The 11,038-nt window shown below is 36.7% G+C and overlaps 1 protein-coding gene across 1 annotated transcript; it reads right to left on the bottom strand.

The window, feature by feature from the left end:
* Positions 1-3,634: 3,634 nt before the first annotated feature.
* On the bottom strand, positions 3,635-10,034 carry bphl (biphenyl hydrolase like). Its single transcript, XM_004068124.4, has 7 exons — positions 9,774-10,034; positions 8,480-8,583; positions 8,068-8,234; positions 4,518-4,671; positions 4,271-4,402; positions 4,050-4,173; positions 3,635-3,975 (listed from the first exon to the last, which is right to left on the bottom strand). The coding sequence occupies exons 1-7, from the start codon at positions 9,854-9,856 to the stop codon at positions 3,885-3,887; spliced, it is 855 nt and encodes a 284-aa protein (XP_004068172.3). The 5' UTR covers positions 9,857-10,034; the 3' UTR covers positions 3,635-3,884.
* Between the last annotated feature and the right edge of the window lie 1,004 nt (positions 10,035-11,038).

Genomic DNA, 11,038 nt, shown 5'->3' with positions numbered 1-11,038 from the left:
CCCACAGCGATGGATGTCAGACCAGAGTAATCGAAAACAAAAACAATCGATATCCATTTGATATCACATAAATTAAATGTACGGGTATAGATAATGTGTGTCTTTGTTAAAAACATTTTAAAAGACATAAGTAAAATTTTGTTTTCAAAAAAAGACCTGACCATTTCCTTGTAAAGTTACAACTTTTTGAAGCAATAAACTTGTGACTTCATTCCCGGAAATTGATTTTTTTAACGCTGTGCAACTTTTTTTCTAAAAATTTTACAACTTTATTCTTAAAAGAAAAGGAAACTTAATTGTTTCTCTTAATTTTATTTCTTTATTCTCAGACATTTATTTTTCTTACATGGTGGCCCAAATAGGCTGGTCCATCGTAGATCTCAGTCTGGAACATAGTAGAGGAGCTCAGAAATGCAAAGTGTGACATTCCAGACTGAGTTCTACGATGGAGCAGCCTATTTGGGACTATGGAGTCCTATACTGTTCATAATTAAATAAATAAATATTTAATTAAATAAATAAATATGACCTCATGCAAATACACAATAAACCTATAAATCTCATAAATCTCATAAATATACAAAAAGATAATGAAATTGTGAAAAACCTGCACACAGATTTTAAATTAGTCATTATTCAATATATTTCATTTTGCTTTAAAAACCTGTTCATTATTTTAAAAAAGCATTTTAAAATATTCATTTTTTATCATGTTGAATATTATTATAATTCTGTCTTTTTTCAGAAGCTCGTATTTCAAAATCAATATTTTCCAAAGTAGCTTTGTTTTTATTTCATGTTGCTGTTTTTCACAATGGCTTATTTATTTCATGAAGAGCTTTTTCAGGAGAATGGGTCTGTCTGTCAATCAGTGAAAGTGGGCGGGATCTAAACGTTCATTGGCTCATCCATGGAAATCGACTCATATTCCTCGATACCCGCTTAGCAGTGTGCCAGTCAGAGAGATTTCATGTTTCAGCGATATCCGCGCGGCTTTGCTGACATTAGAGATCAAATAGAGACAAACAATCTGTCTGCTGCAGCAAACATCTACGACTCTGTTTTTCTAGTTTGAGGGTTTGTGTGGACCAAACTACAGAGGAGCTCCGGTCGTCCACGTCTCGAAGTCCCCGGTTGAAACACTCCTCATTCTTACGCCATTCACTCAAAGCTCACATCATGCCTGATGTCGGCTCGCAGGAGGTGAGCTGGCAGACCGACAAACTCAGACCAGGCAGCTGCGCAAAGCGGGACAAGCCTGCTCGTGCCTCCTGGGGGGTATTCCAGGAAGCATGTTTAAACTACCCTGACTTTAAGCCTGAACTCTGGCTGAAATCCGCCTGAACTTGCTTACTCTGGGTATGTCGGGTCCAAAAGACCGGATATGAGTTGGCGTAATTACGCTCGACTTGGTAACCCTGGGTTAACGCACGGTACATAAAGACATTCTCAATAGATCGCCGATTTCTGGAGTCACCATGGAAACGCATGGTGAAAAAAAAAGAAAGCGCTGTACTTAAGTGAGACGGAGTCTGAGATTTTAATGAGAGCGGAAAAAAATTATAAGTCCATCAAAAAAGTAACATGGCTGAAAAATAATTTAAATAATTTAGTTAAATTAATTCAAACTCAATAATTGTTTATACAACTCAAATGTACGTATTTATCTAACTAAATGTCACATTACTCCATTAATCTTTTTTCCATCTTAATTACTTATATTTCTTGAACTTTCATATGTCTAAGTTTGAGCCGGCAGATATGCTCATTTTTATAAAAATAAAAAGAACGGAAAAAAAATGCACGGAGTGCAAAAATTCATTAAAGAATTTTCTGTCACTGTCATAGCAGGTTCCTGTGGTAGGGGTGCTATATAAACTCATCATTCTTTCCTTCACTCTCACTCATGGTGCAGAGACGTAAGCATAGTAGGACAAAATAGCTCGGCAAAACACGGTGAAACACAGTAAAACAGCTATACAACTAAACACATTTTGTAAAAAACCCACACTTAAACCCAAATCCGTCCAGACAGGCAAAGGGAATGATATCCCAGAATCCCTTGCGGTGCCGATCTAACGGCAGCACCAAAGTTACACCTACTTAATTGAATTAATTTGAACGAAAGGAAAATAATTGTCTGAAAACTACGTGTTATTTTTAAGGTGACCTAACAAAAAAAATGATTTATCTTAACTGAAGCAAATAATTAAGTTAGATCAAAGTAAAAAAGTTTATCTTTCCAACATCCATATGTGGTCTTATCACCCCCTCATGGTGGAAAAAGTATTATCTGAGCTTTTTCATCCACTAAGTCATCTTTAAATGGACACGCCATGCTGCTTCCCCTCTCTGTAAACAAACTAAGCTTCAACTAAACCTGCTCCAGACCAGGTTATGTTCAGAGCATGAGTTGCCATGGTAACTTGACCTACCCTGAAACATACCTCCATTTCTGGAACCAAAAGCTGAGGTTATCAACTTCCTTAGCCTCAAACTTATCGTGGGAGCTAGCATAACCTGCTTTCTGGAATACCCCCCTGGACCTTATGATATGTTTCTATTTTCATTGAGACAATGATTATAATCAGGTCCTCTGATTTTATTTTTCCCCTTTCAGGGAAAATGTTGAACCTTTCCTGCGATGACGTTTCTGACATCTTAACACTCTCCATGTACATTGTGCATCCATGCATTGTTATTGAGATAAGCACAAGCAACCGCTCCATGTGGCTATCAGGCTAAAAACATTAGCTGGTAGCCCCTCCCACACGCGGCATGTTGCGTTCATGGAACTCTAGTTCATAGAAGCTTAGTGGAACTCCAACAACCACTCAGCCTAACTTAGGCCACTACTAGATGTTAATGAGAAGAAAAAAAATTGCCGAACCGACCACAAAATCACCCGAATTATGCACACTCGCCCAAAGCCACTTTTATCCGCAAATTTAGAACCAAAACTGCCCAATTTCTGGTAACACTGTGGATGTGTTGAGGTGCATACTCCCCCTAGTGTTGAGGGGTGGGCATTGCGCCGTCACGTTTGCTGAAGCATCTTCGATCGATGTAGTCAGGGTGCTGCTGCTCATGTCTGAGTAAAGGAGTAGCCAATCACAAAAGTGTCTCCGCCTTGTCTAGTTTGATTGACAGACAGACCCATTCTCCTGAAAAAGCTCTTCATGAAATAAATAAGCCATTGTGAAAAACAGCAACATGAAATAAAAACAAAGCTACTTTGGAAAATATTGATTTTGAAATACGAGCTTCTGAAAAAAGACAGAATTATAATAATATTCAACATGATAAAAAATGAATATTTTAAAATGTTGTTTTAAAATAATGAACAGGTTTTTAAAGCAAAATGAAATATATTGAATAATGTAATGGCTAATTTAAAATCTGTGTGCAGATTTTTCACAATTTCATGATCTGTTTTATATATTTATGAGAGATTTATAGGTTTATTGTGTATTTGCATGAGGTCATATTTATTTATTTAATTAAATATTTATTTATTTAATTATGAACAGTATAGGACTCCATACTCTACCATTACCCTTTTGTTAAATTCTGTTCAGATAATCAGACACCAGACCTGTAAGACAACCAAAAACGTGCACACAAGAACTCCAACTAATTTTGTAAAACAGTCTCTTTAAATCTGTAGGTGAAGGCAGTTTTTTTTTACAATACTTTTCAAAAAGGTGTATCAATCACATTTTCTTAGAAAATTTGCACTATGGCTTACATTTCCATCAATAGCTGTGATAGCTACAGAAAATACACGTGATAAACAAGTCACATTCTTGGATCATGTACAAATAAATGAAGTTAAGACTGGTTTGCAGAAAGATTGCCACATTTACAATAACTGCTTCCAGTTTTTACTCTTCTAGAAAGTCTTCAACCAGTTTGTTGAACTCGTCAGCATACCGCAGATGGAGGTTGTGTTTTCCTTCTGGCATGGAATGCAATCTACATTTAAGAAAGAAAATCAAATGATCAATTGCAAATGCATGTAATTATTCAACTCTGAGATGTTTTCTTGCCTGGATCCTTTGATGTGTTTGAGGAGGTACTGAGGATGAAAACTTGGCACCATGGGGTCTTTTTCTCCGTGGACGATTAGGGTTGGACAGCTGATTAAGGGCAACTGTTCCCTGCAAATACTTCCTATAGATAAAAAATAAAACAAATACAAAGTAAATAAACAATTTTGTCAGAAATAATTCTGCTTTAAAAATCGATAAAAAATTCCGGTTTTCCACACCTCCTGGTTTTTTAGCAAACTGTGCAATTCCATCCACCCAGGCCTCCCACGTTTTAGCAAAACCGTGAGCGCCGTAAACCTCCTCCATGGGCTGCCGCATGCGTGCACTCCACCTGGAGACGTCCCGTACCACTGTACGTCCCCAAAAGGCAGCCGTGTACAGAAAAACACGCATTCATAAAAGAAGGGTACTGCAATAGACATAATCTGCTTCTCGACATTTATCGGACGGTAAAATGCGACGTACTGTTGTAAAGTTTGAGGTCTTCCTGAGAAACGAAGGCGTTAGATCCCCAAACAACCAATTTTTTGATGAGAGCAGGATTTGTTGCCGCTGCAATCAGAGCAGTGATTCCTCCATCACTCCAACCCAGCAGAGAGAAGTTGCCAAAGCCCAGAGTCTGCACACCAAACAATAGTTTTGGTACAGTTAGCTCTGGTCGTGCATTGGAGGAAAATATGTTATCTTATCTAGATTACATGTACAATTAAATATTTCCAGTTTACCAACCACAATTCCAACCACAAACTAGGTTTGGTTACAAGAACGGGTTACACCAAAAACCTTTCCAAAAAAAGAAATATAAGCGAAACAAAAGTACCATGCTAGTTGTTGGAATGTAGCCGGTTAAGCCCATCTGAAGCTGTTAATATGACTGTCACCTGCTGGTCAAATGACAACAATTGTCTGCTATTTATTCTAAACTTTTTTTATTTTCATTAAATTCCTTTTTTTTTTAAACATTTTAAACAGTTCCCACTAGGGTTGGGCGATGTCCCTTATATTGGCCGTTGATGATGTTTGCTGTCAACCATCGGGATGGACGATGATATCGTCGTGGGGGGGGGGGGGGGCTATTTTTAATATTTCGGTCTTATATAATTGCTATTCGTTACTTTACTTTATTTATTTTATTTCCCAACTAATGACTCATCCGCGATTATCCAGTATAAACTGAGGGAAGTGACTAACAAAAAAAGTAACAAAACTAGAAACAGTGATGAAAGTCAGGCAAGGAAAAAATCCCTGAACTTTTCTTTGAGCGATATGGCGGGCACAGAGGGAAATTTTGGAAAAATACGTGGTCTTAGATGCATTCTGGTGCATTCTGGCAACTAGTTATTCACTTCTTTATCAAGAAACTAAGACTAATTGGAGCATCATGATTTGTCATTCAAACCCCTAGTTTGACTCTCCATTAAGGACTTGCTGGTACTAAAAAAGAATTTGGAAAATTGCTCAAAGTAACACAATCCTACAATCTACGCTTTTCCTTAAAGCTGCAAAACATACAATTGCTAAAATATAGTAACATCAAAGCCCCAAATGGCAAAAAGAACACCAGTAACTATGATATTCTATGAAAATACCTCAGTTATTTATACATTATTTCTGCTTTAGAAATGACTGATGTACAACATCCACTTGCACTGTTTTCTCAAAATATAATTACATCAAAATATGGGATCTGCTTTAAACTATAATTCTATAACATAATACATCAATTCTTTAACACCAATACTAAGTAATCTGGGAAATATCAAAACAAACATACAAACTAAACTAAACATTGTAAACATTATTTTTTAAGGGAGTGCGGGTCCAAACCATCAAATACTTATAATTAATGTCAACTATACTGAACTAAATCATGGTAATTAGGAAATACAAATAAATTAGATAAAGAAATGTATTCAAAATAAAAACTGAAACTCAAAACTAAAATTGAAATTATTTCAAAATGTGGTTTTGAGATTATTTTACACAAAAAAGTATTTGACCTACACTACCTTAAAAATCTTTTTTTTCCAGCCAAGACCACTTCAATTTGTTTTTTATCGTCTTCTCACAACTGAGGTCGTGACCACGCTCAATAATGACGATGCCTGCCATTATTTTAACACAAATTTGATCGCAAACTCTTCAGATGTGTTTGTGAAAATTTAGCGTGGGTCCGCTAGTTTTGGTCTCTAGGGAAGCAAGTCACGCTGACCACGTGGTGCAGACAGAGCCAATCAGACCCGTCGACGCATCCGAAAGCAACTAAAACGTCCCGTCATTGGTCAATTAGGCCGGGAAGACGAGAGATGGCCACGACCATAGAGGAAGCGATCTGCGGAGAAATATAGAAAATAAAGCTAAAATTAGCTGATTTCAGACCATTTTTTAATCCGGAAAGCGATTTGTCCGTAGAGATCAGGTCTTTATTTCCCGGAAAGTACGTTCGGTTTGCTCAAAAACCCGGATTTCCGGGAATTCCCGGAAGACTTTCATCACTGTAGAAAAGAAATGGTTCGCTCCTGCACTTTACTAGTCAAGTGGACCGGCGGAGCGTGGACTTACAGCTTTGTGTTTGAGCGGAAGGGGGGGGGGGGGTGCTTTGTTACATGAGCGGTAGTATGTGGGAGATTTAGAACTGCGATCCGTTCCGAAGCTCTAGGGGAACGGGCTACCGAACTCAGAACCGGGTCTAAAAGTGTGTGTCTGAGCAGAGGATCGTGAGCACACACACAGCGCTTTGGGCGGTGTAAGCTTCAAAGCAGAAAGGCCGCTCAGTCCTTAGAAATCGTTCAAACAATCACGTGGATTTCTGTTTCGAGTCGTGTCCCGACTAAATAAAGGCCACATGTTTAAATGCAGCCAAGATGCAGATTGCAGCACCACCCAAAGCTAATGTTGTTAGCCCGTGTTAGCATACTGCTAATTCTGGCTTCTTTCCGGCTCCGTTTTCAACAGAAAAAGCACTGACCACACGGATTAAAAATAAAACGATGAGCGAACAGGCGTTTCATAATAATCGTAACATTATTAAAAGCACGTTTAGAAGATCGTCTTGTTACAGAGCTGACATATCAATGTATAAAGCCACTCGGCAACATTGTTTTGTATTGAATTGTTACATTCAATAAAGTTTGAGAAAAAAAATAGCCGCTCGGCGGAACTGATATCCGCTTCCGGTTTTTCAAACCCTACTGCGCATGTGCGAATGATTTATTCCGACCGAAAGTGTGAGCCATGTGAACGTTTTTTATATTCTGAAAACATTTTTCTGGAACCATGTACACGGTTGGATTCTAATCCGACCATTGATCCGATCAAGATATTTTTCACATGTAACCGCGGCTTATGGTGTCCACTCGCAGAGTGGCGGGGGCGTGGCATCACGATGGTGTCTCTCCATCGGGATGTCACTCACCCATCACGATGAACAATGATATCGTCCATCGGCACAACCCTAGTTCCCACATTACATATCAGTTTGTGCACATAGTGGTGAGCCCACATCACCATTATTCATGGTGTTCCACAAAGCTCTGGACTGGGACCAAATCTGCTTTCATTATAAATGCTTTGTACAAAAGACAAGAGAAAATCTATTTTAAATTGAGTATTTTACATTTTTCATCTAAATTGTTTTCATTTTTTTCTTTTTTTTTTAAAATATCAATAATTGTATTCACAGTTATTTGCAAAGTTGTTTTGAAGATGTTTATTATAAAGAAAAATGTTTTGTTCTTTTTCTAATGTTTAAAAATATTTGTACCAAAATGTTAAAAAGTAGAACATGTACAAAAGTAAGATGTGATATTCCAAATATCTAAGAATTTATATAAGTACACAAACTTAAAATTAAATGTTAATGTTCTCTCATAAAATGTTCCGCAAAAACTTCAAGAACATCAAGGCTTTTTTCACAAAGTTAGTTATTCTTTTGATCTCAATCCTTTTCCTTAATGGCCCAAAGATAAATCATCTTAGCCTTTTAGTAGTTTATCAGAATAATTATAGAGCAGACCTTCATCAGATCCACTGCGTCTTTAGCATCTCTATCAAAGAAGTCAGGGGGGAAGTCTCGATCCGGGGGACGGGACTGTCCATAACCACGAGGATCCCAGCAAACTACAGTGAAGCGTTCCTTGTTCAGACATTTCAGCTGAGGACCAAAGTCTGTCCTTGTGCTTCCTGCAAGAAAAATATATTTGATTGGGAAATTTAGAAATAACAAGCAGAAATGTGAGGATTGCTTCTAAAGTCTGCTGGATTAATTAAAAAAACAAAATGCAGTTTGGGTTCAAAATCTGAGACCAAGTGTCCAGAAAGGAGTACCTCAGGGAACTGTACTTGTACCCCACATTTGCCAGTTACATTTCAGGATTACATGCTCAATATCCAACTCTCCAAATAGATGTATGTGATTGTTGTTTTACCCAGAGCCCCCGGTATGAGCAGCACAGCATGCTTTCCTTTGCCCGTCTGCTCATAGTAAAGATCTACTCCGTTCACGCGCTGCCTGCCGGAGTACACCACTGAGCTGTAAGGCAAATCAACAAATGGTGTCAAAAAGACACTAACAATACCTGCAGTCCGAATAAGCAAACCAAAGAAAAACCGTGTACATTTCAGCCCCAATCAATACAAATTTAAGATTTCTCTTTTTAAATAATTCAAGTTGACAAGGCTGCAAACAACTGGTTTAGTCTAACAATTTCAATAACTTCTTCAACCAGAGAAAAAAAATTCTTTAATTATTATAAATAGTATTAATATTTGACAGAAAATATATAGTTAGAATTTTTGAACTCCACAAAAACATAATTTTAGAGCATTAAGGAGACATTTTAGAGCTGGCATAGAAGATCTTGACTTAAAATAACTGCAATTTTGATTACTCTGTGAAAAATAGGATAGTCTTTTGAAAAAGATTCCAATCACATGATCGTACAAAATACCATATTGAGTTTGTTTTTCTAGAGACCAATATTTTTTTTCAGAAAAAAGAAATAAAGTGTTTACATTCTATCCTATCAAAACAATACTGTTGAATATTTGTTTCAGTTCGGAGCTGTTATTCTGAAACAAATTGTTGTTTTACTATATAGAAAAGGGCTTATTGTGAAAACTTAAAAAAAAAGTTTTTTTATTTGTTAAACAAAAGATTAAGTTTACTTACTTATCAACTTAGTTTTTGTATACTAGTTTTTCAAACCAAATATTTAAGGGGGATAATTATGTCCTAACAAGAACTTTTATTTTGCTTTTTACCTTCCATAAGAAATCAATGAGTGTGTTTGTATAGATTGGCGGCTTTCTGTTATTAAATGCAGTTTTTCATTACAAATCTAATAAAGTATAAATAAATAATTATGTAATGTGTGAGGTAAGTAAATATTTTACATGCTGAACTTTGGAAAATGATTTTGGATTTTATTTGTAAAATATGATATTTAAAAGGGGATTACTAATTTAAAACAGAGCTATCAACCTTTACATTATTGGAGTATTTGTTGTTAAGATCGGACGAGGAGCGCCCCCTGGTGGACAAACTGTAAACTAACCGCTGGTCAATAAGCAGGAAAAAAAAGAAAAGAAATAAAGAGAAAAGACACTTCCACCTTCGTGCCCGTGTTTTTTTCTTTTCTTTTTGCCTTCGTACTTTTCGTGCTCGTGTTTTTTCTTTCTTTTATTTTCGTAATTATGATCCATGCAGCAGCAGAAACATACCAGTACGGCTGAGTCGCAGTCATGGTTCTCTGAACTACAGACCCGCTTTTAAACAAACATCTCCCGAGTGAAACCAGAAACATTCCTGCAGGTTCGGTTCCGGCAGCTCCAGCTCCAGTCCGCCTGCGCAGACCAGATCATCCAGCTGGTTTGAATCGTTTGGGCCAAAGTCCGTGCAGTTCTGCGCTGCAGGTTTGCTTTAACCCAAACCTGAAGGCTGGATCAGTTCGGCACTTTCACTCCTGATGCGACGCTTTTGTGACGAAAGTACGAACCGGGACAACGAGACTGGATTCCCCTGATTTGGTCGCTCACATGTTTAATGCGGACATATTTTCACGTTTTTTTTTTTTTTTTTACCTGTTTGTTGCTTTTTTTATGAGAAACGTGACTAAACAACAACAAAACACATTCTTTCAATATTTGTTGTATTTGAAATTTAACTTATGACTGCAAATAAACGCTCAAAAAAAGGACAGCAGCGCCCTCTTGTGGTCACAAATGCGCCTGCATAACAAGTTTAAATTTAGTTCTTTCTTTTTTTACATAAATGGGAAGGAAATATATTTTGGTCTAGGAGTGAAAGCTAAAAGTAAGTAAATTAAGGCTGTTTTTAATATAGGTGATCAAAAGTGTTTGAGCTCTTATTATAATTGCTCTTTGACATAAATCTCATCTCCTGTGCAACAGTATTTCTCTATGATTTGTGAGATGAATCTACACTGTAGTTAATAGATTAACACTTTGGTGCATTTAATATTCAATACAACAAGTTACAGACATCTGTTACAAGTTATTTTGTAATGTGGTATGTAAGAAGAGGCTGAGGGTGCTGTACAACACATAAATAAGAGGCAAATAAGAGTCTCATTTAGGTTAAGTGATTATTAATCATCTCTGCACAGATCCATAGGAATATAGGTATTTTTTTATATTTTGCTTTGTGAAATTGCTTGTTTGGTGTCCAAAAAAAATGTTTTTTCTCCTGTTTTTTTTAATTACACGTGTAAATGCAAAAAATAAAACATAAGACCTTTGACCTGGATTTACCCCCCCCCCTCCCTACACACACACAAACACATCCACTCCCAGCTCTTTGGTTGGACACTTATCTGCGGTAGACATCCCTTATGTTTAATCCTGAAGAGTTTTAGTCAATTTGTTCCTTTAATTTATTTAACTGAAATATATTTTTTGTCATTCAAAAGCACAAAAAAGAAATATTGACAAAACTATTTAAAAATATAAATATGAGAATGATTTTT

This window comes from Oryzias latipes, chromosome 4 (assembly GCF_002234675.1).
Source record: "Oryzias latipes chromosome 4, ASM223467v1".
Taxonomy (NCBI): Eukaryota; Metazoa; Chordata; class Actinopteri; order Beloniformes; family Adrianichthyidae; genus Oryzias; species Oryzias latipes.
The sequence above is the reverse complement of the archived record's forward strand: the minus strand, read 5'-3'. Positions and strand labels throughout refer to the sequence as shown.

Coding starts and splice junctions, on each gene's coding strand:
- bphl (XM_004068124.4), bottom strand. CDS start 9,856: ATGTTTCTGGTTTCACTCGGGAGATGTTTGTTTAAAAGCGGGTCTGTA. Junction 8,584..9,773: donor ACTGCGACTCAGCCGTACTG/GTATGTTTCTGC, acceptor TTTGCCTTACAG/CTCAGTGGTGTACTCCGGCA. Junction 3,976..4,049: donor AAACACATCAAAGGATCCAG/GCAAGAAAACAT, acceptor TCTTAAATGTAG/ATTGCATTCCATGCCAGAAG.